This window comes from Dendrobates tinctorius, unplaced genomic scaffold (genome assembly GCF_039654945.1).
Source record: "Dendrobates tinctorius isolate UK_male_01 unplaced genomic scaffold, ASM3965494v1 ptg000099l, whole genome shotgun sequence".
Lineage (NCBI taxonomy): Eukaryota > Metazoa > Chordata > Amphibia > Anura > Dendrobatidae > Dendrobates > Dendrobates tinctorius.
This window is the reverse complement of record NW_027361767.1, coordinates 1627400-1646575: the sequence shown is the minus strand read 5'-3', so window position 1 is coordinate 1646575 and position 19176 is coordinate 1627400. Positions and strand designations below refer to the sequence as shown.

General features: G+C 44.1%; 1 protein-coding gene across 3 annotated transcripts in view; it reads left to right on the top strand.

Moving 5' to 3' along the window:
* The window catches only part of DHPS (deoxyhypusine synthase), a 56682-nt gene that overhangs the window by 35826 nt on the left and 1680 nt on the right, over positions 1-19176 (top strand). Inside the window, exons 1-9 of one of the 3 annotated variants that reach the window (XM_073587397.1) lie at positions 2049-2205; positions 6230-6439; positions 10358-10471; positions 10546-10667; positions 10741-10837; positions 10921-11007; positions 17085-17190; positions 17469-17572; positions 17692-17817. In XM_073587397.1, the coding sequence (XP_073443498.1) occupies positions 2200-2205; positions 6230-6439; positions 10358-10471; positions 10546-10667; positions 10741-10837; positions 10921-11007; positions 17085-17190; positions 17469-17572; positions 17692-17817 (972 nt within the window). In that variant the 5' untranslated portion in view covers positions 2049-2199. Of the gene's footprint in view, positions 1-2048; positions 2215-6229; positions 6440-10357; positions 10472-10545; positions 10668-10740; positions 10838-10920; positions 11008-17084; positions 17191-17468; positions 17573-17691; positions 17818-19176 lie in introns of those variants that run through there. The other 2 variants (XM_073587395.1, XM_073587398.1) reach the window with 2 other exon arrangements.

Sequence of the window (19176 nt, the reverse complement as noted above, 5' to 3'; positions counted from 1 at the left end):
TAAGTTTCTGGGTGTTAATGGCCTGTATGTTTCTATAAGTCTGGACAGTGGGGGTGACCTGAGCAGCCTGGCAGTTCTTGATAGAGAATGAAAGAAGATTGTGGTCAGAGAGCGGGAGAGGGGAGTTTGCAAAATCATCCACTGCACAAAGCCGAGAGAAGACCAAGTCGAGGGAGTTTCCGTCTTCATGCGTTGGAGAATTAGTAAGCTGCGAAAGGCCAAACGAGGAGGTTAGAGATAAAAGGTGAGTAGCAGATGGGGAGGGGGAAGAGCAATGGGGATGTTGAAATCTCCCATGATGAGGGTAGGGATGTCACAGGAGAGAAAATGTGGAAGCCAAGTGGCAAAATGATCCAGGAACTGATGGGAGGGGCCGGGAGGACGATACACCACCGTCACTCGCATGGAGAGGGAGGTGTAGAGTCTGACGGCATGGACCTCAAAAGAAGGGAAGACTAGTGAGGGTAATTGAGGGATAACCTGAAAGGTACATTTTGATGATAGGAGCAGACCAACGCCTCCACCTGCTCTTTTGTCTGATCTTGGAGTATGAGAGAAGTGTAGTCCCCGTATGAAAGAGCAGCAGCAGCGGTAGTGTCTGACTGCTGGATCCAGGTTTCAGTAAGAGCCAGGAGGTTAAGAGAATTAGAAAGGAAGAAGTCATGGATGAAGGAGAGTTTATTACACACTGAGTGAGAATTCCAAAGGGCACAATTAAGAGAGACAGAAAGCATGCAGGGAATATTAATAAGATTAGAGGGGTTTCTGAGGGTAGCAGTCGGGGCGTTTGACTTTCTATAACGTGGGGGACCAGGGTTGGGAGCAATGTCTCTAGGAGGAGGAAAGAAAGAGTGAGCAGATGGTTGAGTGATTTGTGAGAGCGTCTCTTATGTTGGATGGTGGGACTGACTGGATCTGTGCAATTTGACAATGTGAAAAGAGCGTGAGTGCTATACATAGGAGAGGAAAGGAGTGAGGGGCTGATATGGATGGAGTGTAGAGAGTTAATGCCAGGGCGGTGGATGTGTGTCATCATCAACATTAACAGAAAAAAACATGTGAAACAGATCACTCTGTGTGTAATGACTCTATAGAATATAGGAGAGTCACTTTTTGTATTGAAGAACGGAAATAAATGAACTTTTTGATGATATTCTAATATTGTGAGACGCACTTGTAGAGCTTCTCATTCAGGCCTCAGAAATCTTTGTTTTGGTCTCATCTGTCCCGAAAACATGGCCCTAGTTGCCTTCTGGCTTGTTCAGATGATCTCTTGCCAACTTTAGACAGGCAGTGATGTTGTTTCTTGAGAGCAGTGACTTTCTCCTTGCAATCCTGCCATGTACACCATTGTTATTCAGTGTCCTCCTCCTGGTGCACTCATGAACATTAATGTGAGAAAGGCCTTTAGTTGCTTAGAAGCTACCTTGGGTTCCGTTGTGACCTTATCTCATTGATGGTGAAAGGGTCTGGAGTTTTCAGTTAAATTTTCTGCTAATTCTAAGGGTTCACATACTTTTGCCCCTCACAGATGTGATATTGGATAATTTTACTGATTTAAAGAACGACACAATCTAAGACCTGTGAATGTTTTATTTGATTTTTCCTCTACTTTCCGGACTTGTGTGAAAATCTGATGTAGTTTTAGGTCAGATTTATGCAGAAATATGGAAAATAGTCATGGGCTGACAAGCTTTCAAGCGCCATTGTAATTAACCATCACACTAGATGCTGGATGGAAAATCCACAGCGCTGGTGCGGGAGATCGTACATGGTGATCGTACTGGGGCAGCGCAGGCCTACCTGCCCATAGCAACCATGTGAGGGCATTCATGGGCGGTAATGGCGGAGTGGGACCTGTGGCGTTACTCCGCGGCCTATCTGGGGAGCTGCCACCTGGACCCCGCACCGCGCTAACGTGCCAGTGCGCACAGGACAGAGGTGCGGCAGGCGGCCGCGCTGTACGGCAGTCACACAGCAGCATTACAGCTCTGTCGCCTGGCAACAAGCTGGCGCTGAAGAGCCGGAAACTAGGTGCACCACGTGCCTGGGGTTACCCGGCTGGAAGAGGGCGTGGTCACATGGTCTCCTCCAATCTTACCGCAGAGGTCGCTTTGTAGCTCCGCCCCGTGCCCGGCGGCTGCTTTGCGGCTTCCTTGAGGGGCAGAGTCAGTCAGCTATGCGAGCCGGCTGTGTGCGATGGACGTAGGTGATGTGTGTATACTGTGTATATATGGTGTGTGTGTATACTGTGTATATATGGTGTGTGTGTGTGTGTGTATACTGTGTATATATGGTGTGTGTATACTGTGTATATATGGTGTGTGTGTGTATACTGTGTATATATGGTGTGTGTGTATACTGTGTATATATGGTGTGTGTGTGTGTGTGTGTATACTGTGTATATATGGTGTGTGTGTGTATACTGTGTATATATGGTGTGTGTGTGTGTGTGTGTATACTGTGTATATATGGTGTGTGTGTGTATACTGTGTATATATGGTGTGTGTGTGTATACTGTGTATATATGGTGTGTGTGTGTATACTGTGTATATATGGTGTGTGTGTGTATACTGTGTATATATGGTGTGTGTGTGTATACTGTGTATATATGGTGTGTGTGTGTGTATACTGTGTATATATGGTGTGTGTGTGTGTATACTGTATATATGGTGTGTGTGTGTATACTGTGTATATATGGTGTGTGTGTGTGTATACTGTGTATATATGGTGTGTGTGTGTGTGTATACTGTGTATATATGGTGTGTGTGTGTATACTGTGTATATATGGTGTGTGTGTGTGTGTATACTGTGTATATATGGTGTGTGTGTATACTGTGTATATATGGTGTGTGTGTATACTGTGTATATATGGTGTGTGTATACTGTGTATATATGGTGTGTGTGTGTATACTGTGTATATATGGTGTGTGTGTGTGTGTGTATACTGTGTATATATGGTGTGTGTGTATACTGTTTATATATGGTGGGTGTGTGTGTATACTGTGTATATATGGTGGGTGTGTGTGTATACTGTGTATATATGGTGGGTGTGTATACGGTGTATATATGGTGTGTGTGTGTGTGTGTATACTGTGTATATATGGTGTGTGTGTGTGTATACTGTGTATATATGGTGTGTGTGTGTGTGTGTGTGTATACTGTGTATATATGGTGTGTGTGTGTGTGTATACTGTGTATATATGGTGTGTGTGTGTGTGTATACTGTGTATATATGGTGTGTGTGTGTGTGTATACTGTGTATATATGGTGTGTGTGTGTATACTGTGTATATATGGTGTGTGTGTGTATACTGTGTATATATGGTGTGTGTGTGTGTATACTGTGTATATATGGTGTGTGTGTGTGTATACTGTGTATATATGGTGTGTGTGTGTGTATACTGTGTATATATGGTGTGTGTGTATACTGTGTATATATGGTGTGTGTGTATACTGTGTATATATGGTGTGTGTGTATACTGTGTATATATGGTGTGTGTGTATACTGTGTATATATGGTGTGTGTGTATACTGTGTATATATGGTGTGTGTGTATACTGTGTATATATGGTGTGTGTGTATACTGTGTATATATGGGGTGTGTGTGTATACTGTGTATATATGGGGTGTGTGTGTATACTGTGTATATATGGTGTGTGTGTGTATACTGTGTATATATGGTGTGTGTGTGTATACTGTGTATATATGGTGTGTGTGTGTATACTGTGTATATATGGTGTGTGTGTGTGTATATATGGTGTGTGTGTGTGTATATATGGTGTGTGTGTGTATACTGTGTATATATGGTGTGTGTGTGTGTATACTGTGTATATATGGTGTGTGTGTATACTGTGTATATATGGTGTGTGTGTGTGTGTATACTGTGTATATATGGTGTGTGATGTGTGTATACTGTGTGATGTGTGTATACTGTGTATATATGGTGTGTGTGTATACTGTGTATATATGGGGTGTGTGTGTATACTGTGTATATATGGGGTGTGTGTGTATACTGTGTGATGTGTGTATACTGTGTATATATGGTGTGTATACTGTGTATATATGGTGTGTATACTGTGTATATATGGTGTGTATGCTGTGTATATATGGTGTGTATACTGTGTATATATGGTGTGTGTGTATACTGTGTATATATGGTGTGTGTGTGTATACTGTGTATATATGGTGTGTGTGTGTATACTGTGTATATATGGTGTGTGTGTATACTGTGTATATATGGGGTGTGTGTGTATACTGTGTGATGTGTGTATACTGTGTATATATGGTGTGTATACTGTGTATATATGGTGTGTATACTGTGTATATATGGTGTGTGTGTATACTGTGTATATATGGTGTGTGTGTGTATACTGTGTATATATGGTGTGTGTGTGTATACTGTGTATATATGGTGTGTGTGTGTATACTGTGTATATATGGTGTGTGTGTGTATACTGTGTATATATGGTGTGTGTGTGTATACTGTGTATATATGGTGTGTGTGTGTATACTGTGTATATATGGTGTGTGTGTGTGTATACTGTGTATATATGGTGTGTGTGTGTGTATACTGTGTATATATGGTGTGTGTGTGTATACTGTGTATATATGGTGTGTGTGTGTATACTGTGTATATATGGTGTGTGTGTGTATACTGTGTATATATGGTGTGTGTGTGTATACTGTGTATATATGGTGGGTGTGTGTATATATGGTGTGGGTGTGTGTATACTGTGTATATATGGTGTGGGTGTGTGTATACTGTGTATATATGGTGTGGGTGTGTGTATACTGTGTATATATGGTGTGGGTGTGTGTATACTGTGTATATATGGTGTGGGTGTGTGTATACTGTGTATATATGGTGTGGGTGTGTGTGTATACTGTGTATATATGGTGTGGGTGTGTGTGTATACTGTGTATATATGGTGGGTGTGTGTGTATACTGTGTATATATGGTGGGTGTGTGTGTATACTGTGTATATATGGTGGGTGTGTATACTGTGTATATATGGTGGGTGTGTGTATACTGTGTATATATGGTGGGTGTGTGTATACTGTGTATATATGGTGGGTGTGTGTATACTGTGTATATATGGTGTGTGTATATATGGTGTGTGTGTGTGTATACTGTGTATATATGGTGTGTGTGTGTGTATACTGTGTGTATACTGTGTGTATACTGTATATTGTATGTGTGTATATACTGAGTGTGGTGTATATATCTATTGTATGTGTGTGTATACTGTATGTGTGGTGTGTATACTGTGTATATATGGTGGGTGTGTGTGTGTATACTGTGTATATATGGTGTGTGTATATATGGTGTGTGTGTGTATACTGTGTATATATGGTGTGTGTGTGTGTATACTGTGTGTATACTGTGTGTATACTGTATATTGTATGTGTGTATATACTGAGTGTGGTGTATATATCTATTGTATGTGTGTGTATACTGTATGTGTGGTGTGTATACTGTGTATATATGGTGTGTGTGTGTGTACTGTGTGATGTGTGTATACTGTATCTGTGTATATGCATTGTGTGTGTGTATACTGTATCTATTGTATGTATATGTGTAATGTGTATATACTGTATGCGTGATGTGTGTATACTGTGTATATATGGTGTGTGTGTGTATATACTGTGTAATGTATATATACTGTATATGTGATGTGTATACTTTATGTGTGATTTCTATATCTATTGTATGTGTGTACACTGTGTGTGTGGTGTATATATCTATTGTATGTATATACAGTGTGTAATGTGTATATACTGTATATGTATTGTGTGATTTCTATATCTATTGTATGTGTATAATGTATACTGTGTGGTGTTTGTATATACTGTATACCTGTGTGATGGGTATATACTGTATGTGTGTGATTTGTATAGATGTGTGTGTATACACTGTATACTGTGTGTGATGTGTATATACTGTGTACACGTGTGAGATATATATATATATATATATATATATATATATATATATATATATATATCTCTACCGTATACGTGTGTGTGATGTGTGTATACTGTATACATGTGTGTGTGTGTGTGTGTGTGTATGTATATACGGTGTACGTGTGAGATGTTTACAGCGACATTCAGCGTTGGAGAACTGACCCCTGAAAACTCCATCTAGATATCTTATGCAGCACTCTGCTTTCAGCTCCGGGTGGAGCGTCGTTACCAGACATCACGTGTTTTCCTCTCTCCCTCAGGCGCAGATCACCACCATGGCTGAGGAGCTGCCCAAAGATGCCAAAGGGGCAGTGCTGATGCCCAGTGACTCCCTGCCGGAAGGAACCACCCAAATCCGTGGCTACGATTTCAATCGGGGGGTGAACTACGAGGCCTTGCTGCAGAGTTACCTGACCACCGGATTTCAGGCCACGCACTACGGTCAGGCGGTGCGGGAGGTCAACAACATGGTGAGACCCTCAGAGATGGCATTGTAGCAAACCTTTAACTGTGAGAAGTTTTGGATCCAAGCAGCTTTTTACCCTCCAGATGTAAAGAGGAAAGTTCTCATTCCGTGACAGTAAGCCGAGATCTTAAAAATGCTACGAAATAGAAAAAGCTTAAAAATCCTGAGAAGTGGAAACCATTAGAAAGTTAGAAACCTTTGACATGAGGCTGGAGGAGCTGGCCGGACACGGCTGTGGTTGACGTCTCTGATCTCAGCCATGTAACCCCATAAATGCTTAGCTGTGACTCCTGATATGTTGCCTTAGCCGCCTGGGATCTGTAACCAGCAGATCGATCCCCCGCTGTTCTGTTTCCACTTCCTGGTCCTGCCTCCGCTCACAGGAAATGCCTGCTCTGCCAATCATTAGCTGCAGCTGGGACCCGCCTCCCCCAGTAATTGGCTGGCGGGACCTGTGCGTGGAGGCAGGACCAGGAAGTAGAAGTCGCAGGAGCAGCAGGCATTTATTATAATTTTTTCTGTTTCTTTGTACAGATTGGGATCAAAATTCCCAACATGCTCATAAGTATAGTCGTGAAAAGAGATTTATTCACATCCGTGATACAGTGAAAATCAAATAAGGGAGCAGATCAGGTTGATGATACAGACAGGCAACTATGGAATATACTGGACGTTTCGCCCCATCCCGGGTCTTAATCAATAAGTTGCTGTAAAAGAAAGAAATCCCGCGTGAGAATTCAAAAACATAACATAAAGTTGGCAACACCGAGTTTGGGACATAAAATGATAGATCAATCTCATCGGTAGCTCAGAGGGTGTGTCTATAGCGATGTGTATCGTAAAACTGGAAACGCGTCATCCGGTCCGGGTGCTGAGAAAGCGTTGTGTAGGTGTGGTCCGTGTGCTGCCTATGTCGGCCCTGATCAGTTTGTCACAGATGTTGGGGTGGTGGGGGGGTCTCTTCCTGCATGTTAATGCTGTGTTGAAGGCTCCAATCTGGAGATTTGCTTTAGATAGAAGAGGCCAGTGTTTTCTAATGGCAGCATATATTTTGGGCGTTAATGGATGATAGATGTGTACGAAAGGTACTTGATCTTGTTAAGTGGTGGATGAGGAGATTGTGGGATAAGAGTCCATGGTCTTTGAATAAAAAACAGTCTTGTTGGATAGCATGTATTTCGAAATTTCCGTGACATGTCCTCTGTCTAGTTGGAAGTAGGTTTGGTCTGTAACAATACTAGATAACCATTGAAATTTTGAGCTTGGTAGGCTGTTTTTGGTGGCTTTAGGGTACCGTTACACCTAGCGACTCACCAGCGATCCCGACCAGCGATATGACGCGGTCAGGATCGCTGGTGAATCGCTAGGTGGTCGCTAGTGAGCTGCCACTCGGGCAGATCTCACCAGCGACATCGCTGGGGACGGGGATCGCTACTTACCTGTCAGACGCGGCGATCCTGCGTCCTCCCGCCCGGCTCCACGCATCGCTCATCGTCACAGCAGGAAGCGCCGCAGGAAGTGGACGACAAGGAATGATCCAGCAGCTTCTCGCGCGATCAGCGATAACCAGCGGGGGAGCGGTCGGAGGTAAAGCGGTCGGAGGTAAGTATCACATGTAGCGATATCGCTAGCAATATCGCTGCAACTTCACAAAATCGGTGACGTTACAGCGATATTCCTAGCGATATCGCAGTGTGTAACGGGGGCTTTAGGATGGCAGTTTTGAGTTGTAAAGTAGGTTGTCACAGTCTGTTAGTTTGCTAAATAAATCAGTGGGTAAATAACCCCAGTTGTCCTTAATGGCTAAGGTGTCTAGAAATGAGATTTGATAGGTGTCCTAGTTCATGGTAAACTGGAGCTCAGTAGTGATGGAATTGATATGTGAAAAGAACGACTGTAGAGATTCTGCTGTCCCTCGCCATATGCAAAAGATGTAGTCAATGTAGTGGTGATAAGTCATAGAGTATTGATTGAATAATTTGTTGTTGTGTTTGTGTTCTTCATCAAAACAGCTCATATAAGCATTTGCATAGGCCGGCGCTACGTTCGACCCCATTGCGGTAACCCGTGTCTGGACATAAAACGTCTTCAAACAGAAAAATTCTCATGTAATACTATTGTAAGGAGATCAAGACAAAGTTGGATTGAGTTAGTAGACATGTTGAACGTTGTTAAAAGAGGTTTGACTGCTTCAATGCCTTTGTTATGGGCGATGGAGGTGTATAGGCTGTTCACATCAAATGTAACTAGTAGGCTGTCAGGTGGGACTGAGTTGAGGCCCTTGATAGTATTCAAGAAATGGCTCTCGTAATAATGATTTTGTGGTTGTAACCAATGGTGTGAGGATTATTTGTAGAAAACTAGAAAGGGGGGACAGGATAGAGTCAGTTGAGGTGACTATGGGTCTACCTGGAGTATTGGTGAGAGATTGGTGTGACAAGATGAGGGTTTGTTAGGAAATCAGCTGTTTTCTGATCAATCATTTGGATGTGTAAATATGTCCTCACTAGGGTCTGGATTTTTTTGTTAAGCATGGTGGTGGGATCTCTGGGGACTGTTTTGTAGGTGTCTGTGTTGGATAATTGGCGATGGATCTCATTTGTATACATGTTATGGTCCATCACAACAATAGCACCCCCCTTGTCCGCTGGTTTGATAATGATTCTCTTGTTGTTCTGCAGTGATTCAAGAGCTTGTTTTTCTTCTAATCTGAGGTTCTGATGAGTGGGCAAGAGTCCTTGTTGTGATATTTGTTTAATCTCCCTGTCTACCAGTGAAATAAATGTTTTGTTTGCGTGATGTGAACGTAGTGGATTAAAGTTGCTGGGATTACGTAGGCCTAGAAAAGACATGGAGAGCTCCGGAACAGAGGCGTCACCAGATGGACACGCTTTGTTAGCGGAGATCTTGTTAAGTGTGCTAAAATGTGTTTAGAGCCGTATTAAGCAATTAAATCGCTGGAGGTCCTTTTCCAGCTGGTACGAGTCTCAGTTGGGGGTTGGACAAAAAGTTAATCTCTTGTAGGACTGAGAGTTCCGCAGGGGAGAGTGTATAACTGGAAATGTTCATCACCAGGTTCGGCTGCTTACCTGGGACTGAGTAGTCATTCTTTCTCCTCCTCGATCTTCGGGCTTCGGGTTGATCTGCATGGTGGTATCCTCCCTTGCAGCCTTTCGTTAAAAAAACGCTATATGGTTGGTCCAATTGAAGAGTCTCTTCCAGAGCTGAATGATTCGGTTCTGCTTGGACCCTGCTGGTGTCGCCACGGGAAAAGTGTTGGTGGGCTCGGCCCATCTTATTGGCGTGGTCCTCGTTGGAATTTCAAACGTCATCTCTCCTGGAGCGACTTTTGGTGGTCTGAAAGAATTTTGTCAGTATTACTTCTTAGGTTGGACCAGTCGGCTGAAGATAGAGTTGTTGTTAACTGGGTCTCGATGGCTTGGATGTTTTGCTGGGTCTCGGTTATGGCTTTTCTGGAGGTATTCAACTGTGAGAAAAATAATGTCAAGTGACCATTTATTCAGTAACAAAGGGTAGGGCGTAAATGACTCCTGAGCCCCTTGGAATTTAGTTCTGTCTGAGGACTCTTAATATAAGAGAGATCTCGCTGCTTTCAGACCAAAGTTAACAACCATTATAGATATTACATTGTCTCTGTCCCCAAGCATGCGTTCCTAGGTCGGCCACAGATGCCACGTATACATCAACACTATTTAAGCATACCATGTATACGGTATGAGTTTGATCTATTTATTCTTTTTTTCTAATTTTACTCCCTTTTTATTTTTTTTCCCACTTATTTACTTACGAGTGTGCGGGGAATTTTGATCCCATTTGAGTTCAGAGCTTTTTCAGCCCGTTCCACCGGCACCTCACCTTTCTGACAATGTGCACACTAATTATCACCTGAATCTTCGTACAGATTGACACCAAGCTGTCCTCCCCTGGCGGGTGCGTCATCTTATTGGGATACACCTCCAATCTGATCAGCTCAGGGGTCCGGGAGACCATCCGATACCTGGTGGAGCACAAGATGGTGAGAGCCTCGACGTGCCAGTATATAAATGATGCATGTACGTACGTACGTACGACTGTCCGTTATCTGTCCAGGTGGATATCATTGTCACCACCGCTGGCGGGATAGAGGAGGACTTGATTAAATGCCTCGCCCCTACGTATCTAGGAGACTTCAGCCTGAAGGGGGCAGAGCTGAGGCCAAAAGGCATCAATAGGTGAGCGGGCGATATACTGGGGCAGAGTTGGGCTCACCCTGCCGTTTCTGACCCTGTACCTGATTGCTTACAGGATCGGTAATCTCCTGGTCCCTAATAATAATTACTGCCTGTTCGAAGAATGGATAACACCGATCTTGGACCAGATGGTGCTAGAACAAGACACTGAGGTGAGGGCATGATGTACGCCGGGGCGGGGAAGGATCCTGGAGCTGTGACATCATCTAATCACGATTGTTCTTCTTCACTGCAGGGGACAAAGTGGACACCATCCCAGATGATCGCCCGACTAGGAAAGGAAATTAATCACCCCGATTCTGTATATTATTGGGCCCAAAAGGTAAATGCCAGAAAACGGGCAAGGGGTGTGAGGTGTACAATATGGAACTGCCGAATGACAGGAGGGCAGAACTACTGGACATGGAGTTTTCCCATCCCAACACAGGGTGACACCGACAAGAGGGAGGAGCTGTGACATAGCTTTAGCTCCTCCCTCTTTGTCACACTGGTGGGAGGAGCAGACTCCATCACACATAGCTCCTTCATCCTCCCCGTGTTACCCTATGATGGGTTGAACAATGTGACATGGCGCTTCATGATATGGAGTCTGTCCTTCCATTCACTTGGTGGTAGTCAGGTGGAAGGAGCTATGTGGTATGGAGTCTGTCCTTCCCATCACTTGGTGGTAGTCAGGTGAGAAGAGCTATGTGGTATGGAGCCTGTCCTCATTACTTTGTGGTAATCAGGTGGGAGGAGCTATGTGGTATGGAGTCTATCCTTCCCATCACTTGTTCGTAGTAATGAGGGAGGAGCTATGTGGTATGGAGTCTGTCCTTCCCATCACTTGGTCGTAGTCATGAGGGAGGAGCTATGTGGTATGGAGTCTGTCCTTCCCATCACTTGGTCGTAGTCATGAGGGAGGAGCTGTGGTATGGAGTCTGTCCTCATCACTTTGTGGTAATCAGGTGGGAGGAGCTATGTGGTATGGAGCCTGTCCTCATCACTTTATGGTAATCAGGTGGGAGGAGCAATGTGGTATGGAGTCTGTCCTCATCACTTTGTGGTAATCAGGTGGGAGGAGCAATGTGGTATGGAGTCTGTCCTCATCACTTTGTGGTAATCAGGTGGGAGGAGCAATGTGGTATGGAGTCTGTCCTCATCACTTTATGGTAATCAGGTGGGAGGAGCAATGTGGTATGGAGTCTGTCCTTCCCATCACCTTTCAGCAAAAAGTTGAAGAGGGGGAGAGAAGCCAAGAGAGCGCTACCTAAGTGGAGTAAAAAACTTTAAGGCCGGGGTCACACTAACGGACGCAAAATACGGTCAGTATTTTACATGCGTAATACGGATGAATGGCCCCTAAACAGTGCTCCGTAGGTCATCCGTAATCAAGGTGTGGTCGCGTATTTTGCGCATGTAAGCATCCGTATGTAATCCGTATGGCATCCGTATGGCGAGATTTTCTCGCAGGCTTGCAAAATGGACATATAATGGAGCCCTATGACAGGGTTTCTAACAGAAACCAAAGAATAGATATAGACACATAGAATACATACAGTATATATATATATATATTCTATGTGTATATATCTATTCATTCGTTTCTTTATTAAACCTGTCAGTGTGAGTTTACTGTACAGCGCACTGAATTGCCGGCTTTGCTAAAAGACACCAGGTGCGTATTTCTCGCAAGTCACATGTGTGGTCCGTGTGTAATCCGTATTTTTTGCGTACCCATAGACTTGCATTGGCGTACTACGGGCGTAGTACACTGACAATCGCAGCATGCTGCGATTGGCACGGAGCGTAGAATACGGATGAGAAATATACGGCTGGTGCGAGGGACCCCATAGAGAATCATTGGTCCGTGTCTAATGCGTGCTTTTGGCGCCTCTCACTCGGCTGTATTCCTCGTCAGTGTGACCCCGGCCTTAGGGTATGTTTCCACGGTCAGTAAACGCTGCGGATTGGACGCTGCATACAGCCGCAGCATCCAGATGTTACAGCATAGTGGAGGGGATTTTATGAAACCCCGTCTCCACTATGCGTGCAGGGCCACCTCCGACTTCCCTGTATATACACACATGCGGCACGTCTTTCTAGACCGCAGCATGTCTATTTATCTTGCGGTGACACTCCGTCTCTGCAAAATAAAGTCACCCATACAATGTATAGGACGCGGTAATTCCGCACCGCTCAATGAACACATGCGGAATCACCGCGCGTACAAAAGCTGGCAGCGTTTTGGATGGAGCGGACATGAACTGCGTCCAAAGCGCTGCCAATACTAACCGTGGAAACATACCCTAAAATGACAATGGTGATGTGTTTGTATATGTCTTCTGTAGGGGATGCGCGGACCAGGCACAACTCTATGAATGGTTTTGTTAGGCGTTGGATTCCAGCTTCGTGGCTTGCTGCCCATCCGAATAGGGTGGAGAAGTGTTAGTCCTGTTCCTTTCACTGCTCAATATGGAAATATAGTGGACAAAGCTTTTTCAGAGGCGCTTCCCTCTAATAGCTGGAATCACCAAAAGACCTTGATTCTTTTATTATTATTTATTTATATAGCACCATTGATTCCATGGTGCTGTACATGAGGAGGGGTTACATACAAATTACAGATATCACTTACAGTAAACAAACTTACAATGACAGACTGATACAGAGGGGAGAGAGGACCCTGTCCTTTCGGGCTTACATGCTACAGGATGGTGGGGAAGAAGACAAGTGGGTTGGGGGTTTGCAGCAGCTCTGGTGATGGTGAGGCGGTAGCTCCTGTAGTGGTGAGGTGGCAGTGGGGTCATTGCAGGCTGTAGGCTTTATTGAAGAGAAGGGTTTTTCAGGTTCCGTCTGAAGGATCCGAGTGTGGTTGATAGTCGGACGTGTTGAGGTAAAGAATTCCAAAGGATGGGAGCTATTCGGGAGAAGTCTTGGAGGCGGTTGGGTGAGGAGCGAATAAGTGGTGAGGAGAGAAGGAGGTCTTGGGAGGAACGGAGATTACGTGAGGGAAGATATCGGGAGATTAATTCAGAGATACACACGTGGTCAAAATTGTTGGTTCCCCTCGTTTAATGACAGAAAAACCCACACTGGTCACAGAAATAACTTGAATCTGATAAAAGTAATAAATCTATGAAAATGAGCAAATGAAAGTCAGACATTGCTTTTCAGCCATGCTTACACAGAATTTAAAAAAAAAATAAAGCTCATGAAATAGGCCTGGACAGAAATAATGGTACTCATGAAAATAATGTGACAAAAGGGACGTGTTACATCGCGGTGTGTCGACTAATTAGCATCACAGGTGTCTACAATCTTGGAATCAGTGAGTGGGCCTGTATAGAGGCTACAGATCCTCACTGTGCTGTTTGGTGACATGGTGTGTATCACACTCAGCATGGACCAGAGGAAGCGAAGAAAAGAGTTGTCTCAGGAGATTAGAAAGAAAATTATACACAAACATGTTACAGGTAAGTTATAAGACCATCTCCAAGCAGCTTGATGTTCCTGTGACTACAGTGACACATATTATTCAGAAATGTAAGCGCCATGGGACTGTAGACAACCTCCCTGGACGTGGCCGCAGGAGAAAAATTGATGACAAATCAAAGAGACAGATAATACGAATGGTAACAAAAGAGCCCAGAAAAACTACTAAACAGATTAAAGGTGAACTTCAAGCTCAAGGAACATCAGTGTCAGATCACACCATCCGTCGTTGTATGAGCCAAAGTGGACTTCATGGGAGACGACCAAGGAGGGCACCATTGTTGAAAAAAAAATCATAAAAAAGCCAGACTGGAATTTGCCAATCTACATGTTGACAAGCCACAAAGCTTCTGGGAGAATTTCCTATGGATAGATGAGACAAAAATGGAACTTTTTGGCAAGGCACATCAGCTCTATGTTCACAGACAGAAAAATGAAGCATATCAATAAAAGAACACTGTCCCTACTGTGAAACATGGAGGAGGCTCTGTTATGCTCTGGGGCTGCTTTGCTGCATCTGGCACAGGGTGTCTAGAATCTGTGCAGGGTACAATGAAATCTCAAGACTATCAAGGGATTCTAGAGAGAAATCTGCTGCCCAGTGTCAGAAAGCTTGGTCTCAGTCGCAGGTCATGGGTCTTGCAACAGGATAATGACCCAAAACACACAGCTAAAAACACCCAAGAATGGCTAAGAGTAAGACATTGGACTATTCTGAAAGAACTGAAACATGCCATCTTGAAAAGGCAACCTTCAAACAAGAAACAACTGGAGCAGTTTGCTCTTGAGGAGTGGGGCCAAAATACCTGTTTAGAGGTGCAGAAGTCTCATTGACAGTTACAGGAATCGTCTGATTGCAGTGATTGTCTCAAAAGGTTGTGCTACAAAATATTAAGTTAAGGGAACCATCATTTCTGTCCAGGCCTATTTCATGAGTTTTGTTTTTTTTAAAATTCTGTGGAAGCATGGCTGAAAAGCAATGTCTGACTGTCATTTGTTCATTTTCATAGATTTTTGATTTATTATTTTTGTCAGATTCAAGTTATTTCTGTCACCATTGTGGGTTTTTCATTGTGGTCATTAAATGAGGGGAACCAAGAGTTTTGACCACGTGTGTATATGGGGGAGACAGGTTATAGATGGCTTTGTAGGTCAGTAATAGTAATTTTAACTGGATATTCTGAGGTAATGGGAGCCAGTGAAGAGATTTTCAGAGGGTAGACGCAAAGGAGTATCGAGGAGAGAAGTGAATTAATCAGGCAGCAGAGTTAAGGATGGAGTGGAGAGGTTCGAGGGTGTTAGCAGGGAGGATACAGAAAAGAATGTTGCAATAGTCGAGGCGGGAGATGATGAGGGCATGCACAAGCATTTTAGTAGATTGAGGGTTGAGGAAGGGACGGACTCTGGAAATATTTTTGAGCTGGAGGTGACAGGAGGTGGAAAGAGCTTGGATGTGCGGTTTGAAGGGCAGGGCAGAGTCAAGAGTTACTTCGAGGCAGCGGACTTCCGGTACTGGGGAAAGCGTGATGTCGTTAATTGTGATAGGTCAGGTAAGGAAGATCTGTGAGATGGCGGAAAGATGATGAGTTCAGATTTGTCTACATTGAGTTTGAGGAAGTGAGAGGAGAAGGAGGAGGATATGGCTGATAGACACTCCGGGATTCTGGAGAGCAGAGAGGTGACGTCTGGGCCAGAGAGGTAGATCTGAGTGTCATCAGCATAAAGGTGGTACTGGAAGCCATGAGACTCTGAGTTGTCCCAGGCCAAGTGTATAGATGGAGAAGAGTAGGGGTCCTAGTTCTAGAACAACCTCCAGGTCTTGTTCCAGAGGAACAATATTACACTTGCGTGTTTTACAGTTAAATTTACACTAAAAATATTTTTTACGTGCTCGTGCACTAACAACGTGAAAAACTTTTAAAAATACTTTTTAAAAAACACAACGCATTTCTGCTCTGAATGAGCCTTCCTCAGGTGGATGACATGATATGGCATATGGGGCGTTTTATATTCGGCCCCGTCAGATGTGGGATATATATATATATATATATATATATATATATCTCTCTATATAGCTCAAGATTTTTTTTTTCTTTAATTACATAATTCTTTTTAGCAACTTGAGAATAAACAAGGAGCAAATCTCCTGTTTTCAACAATACAGGAAAGACGAGGTTTCAGGATAGTGACCACACTGAAATCTGACGGGGCTGTGTGTAAAACTCCCCATGTGTCTCGTCATACACCTGAGGAAGGCTCATTCATGTTAGTGCATGAGCACGTAATAAATATTGTTAGATTAAATTTATTTGTAAACACACAAGTGTAATATTGTTACTCTGGCACAAGACCTGAAGGTTGTTCAAGAATCAAGGTCTTTTAGGGATTCCAGCTATTAGAGGGAAGCGCCTCCGAAAAAAACTTTTAACAGTATATCATCCCATCACTTTGTGACAGTCAGGTGGGAGGAGCTATGTGATATGGAGGCTGTCCTCCTCACCTGGGACAGTCAGGTGGGAGCAGCTATGTGATATGGAGGCTGTCCTTCTCACCTGGGACAGTCAGGTGGGAGCAGCTATGTGATATGGAGGCTGTCCTTCTCACCTGGGACAGTCAGGTGGGAGCAGCTATGTGATATGGAGGCTGTCCTTCTCACCTGGGACAGTCAGGTGGGAGCAGCTATGTGATATGGAGGCTGTCCTCCTCACCTGGGACAGTCAGGTGGGAGGAGCTATGTGATATGGAGGCTGTCCTCCTCACCTGGGACAGTCAGGTGGGAGCAGCTATGTGATATGGAGGCTGTCCTTCTCACCTGGGACAGTCAGGTGGGAGCAGCTATGTGATATGGAGTCTGTCCTCACCTGGTGACAGTCAGGTGGGAGGAGCTGTCCCTTATATCTGATGATGACTTTCTCTCTCTGACAGAACAATATTCCGGTGTACAGCCCGGCCCTCACAGACGGATCCATAGGGGACATGTTGTATTTTCACTCCTACAAGAACCCGGGGTTGAGGTTGGACATTGTTGAAGGTGACATTCCTGATATTCTCATTATCGGCCTCCCTGATATGCCTGAGTGTGCCATCATAGGTGGCAAGATCCTCCCCGACGCTGCCATGCTCACCCTGCAGCAGATCTCAGGAGCTGTGTATGGCAGCCTGTAGTCTGCGTATGGGACAGGGAATACATCATCCCCTCTCCTGCCTGCACTGCCCGGAGGGGGTCGCACCTCTCGCCCTTTGTGCCCCGAGTATTGATGTTATTGCTATATATGATGGTGAAGGATCATTGTTCCTGTGGTTTCTCAGACATTCGGCGGCTGAATTCTTCGGTGGTGTTTGCTAAGAAGACGGGAATGATTATTCTTGGAGGTGGACTGGTGAAGCATCACATCTGCAATGCCAACCTCATGGTACGTGTAGAATAACGCCCATGACAGAGGGAGACCATAGAGATGAGCATGTAATACTGTGCGCGTATACTGCTCGCAGAGCAACTCGCCATCATCCCTGATAATTTTTCCTTCTGCAGAGAAACGGTGCAGATTATGCTGTTTATGTGAACACGGCGCAGGAGTTTGATGGATCGGACGCTGGAGCCAGACCAGATGAGGCCGTGTCCTGGGGAAAAATCCGCATGGATTCTAATCCTGTCAAGGTAAGGAAGTGATGACTGTACCCTCAGGAAAGAGGAGCAGTATGTCCCCTGGCCCCTAAATAAAACCCTCACCTGTGTTCAGTAATCATTCTGTATATAATTGCTATAATACTGATCCAGCTGTGTACAAGAATAGACAGCTGCTATACTGCCCCCTATGTCCAAGAATGTAACGGCTATACTGCCCCGTGTGGACAAGAATATAACCACTATAATACTGCCCCTATGTACAAGAATATAACTGCTATATTGCCCCTATGTACAAGAATGTAACGGCTATACTGCCCCGTGTGGATAAGAATATAACTACTATAATACTGCCCCTATGTACAAGATAATAACTGCTATAATACTGCCCATATGTACAAGAATATAACTGCTATAATACTGCCCCCTATGTACAAGAATATAACTGCTATAATACTGAGTGATGAGCGAACGTGCCCAGGTAAGGTGTTATCTGCCATGCTCTGGTGCTGAGTGTCTTCGGCGTGCTTGAATAATATGTTCCGAGTCCCCGCAGCTGGATGTCCCACGGCTGTGTGACAGCTGCACAACATGCAGGGCTCTCCTAGCAGCCACGAGACATGAAGCCGCGATGACTCGAACATATTATTAGAGCATGCTGAAGACACTCTGTTATCACTATTTGTTAGTAAGATCATGGATGTAGGAAAGTTTGCTGTAGACAGAGCGAGCGTTCTATAGAGCTCCTGTCGGGGACTGGGGAAGCGGGGGCTGGGCAGATGGGTATAAGGTAAGGGGTTGGGGAAATCTGTGATAAGAGTAGATGGGAGGTAAAGGTGGTTGTGAAGGAGGGTCAGGATTTGGATAGATATCACTGGCAGTGAGGAGGAGCAGATAAAGTGTTAGGTGGGTGTAGGAGATGGCATGAGTAGGCGGTCTGTCTGGAGACACAGGATTGTGTGTTAACCCCTTAACCACCGGAGCGTTTTCGGTTTTGCGTTTTTGTTTTTCGCTCCCCTCCTTCCCAGAGCTATAACTTTTTTTATTTTTCCGTCAGTGTGGTCGTGTGAGGTCTTATTTTTTGCGGGACGAGTTGTTCTTTTGAACGACATCATTGGTTTTACCATGTCGTGTACTCAAAAACAGGAAAAAAAATCCAAGTGCGGTGAAATTCCAAAAAAAAGTGCAATCCCACACTTGATTTTTGTTTTGGCTTTTTTACTACTTTCGCTAAATGCTAAAACTGACCTGCCACTATGATTTTCCAAGTCATTACGAGTTCATAGACCCCAAACATGCCTAGGGTTTTTTTTATTTAAGTGGTGAAAAAAAATTCCAAACTTTGTTTTAAAAAAAAAAAAAAAAAAGAAGTCATTTCTCGTGATCTCGGGT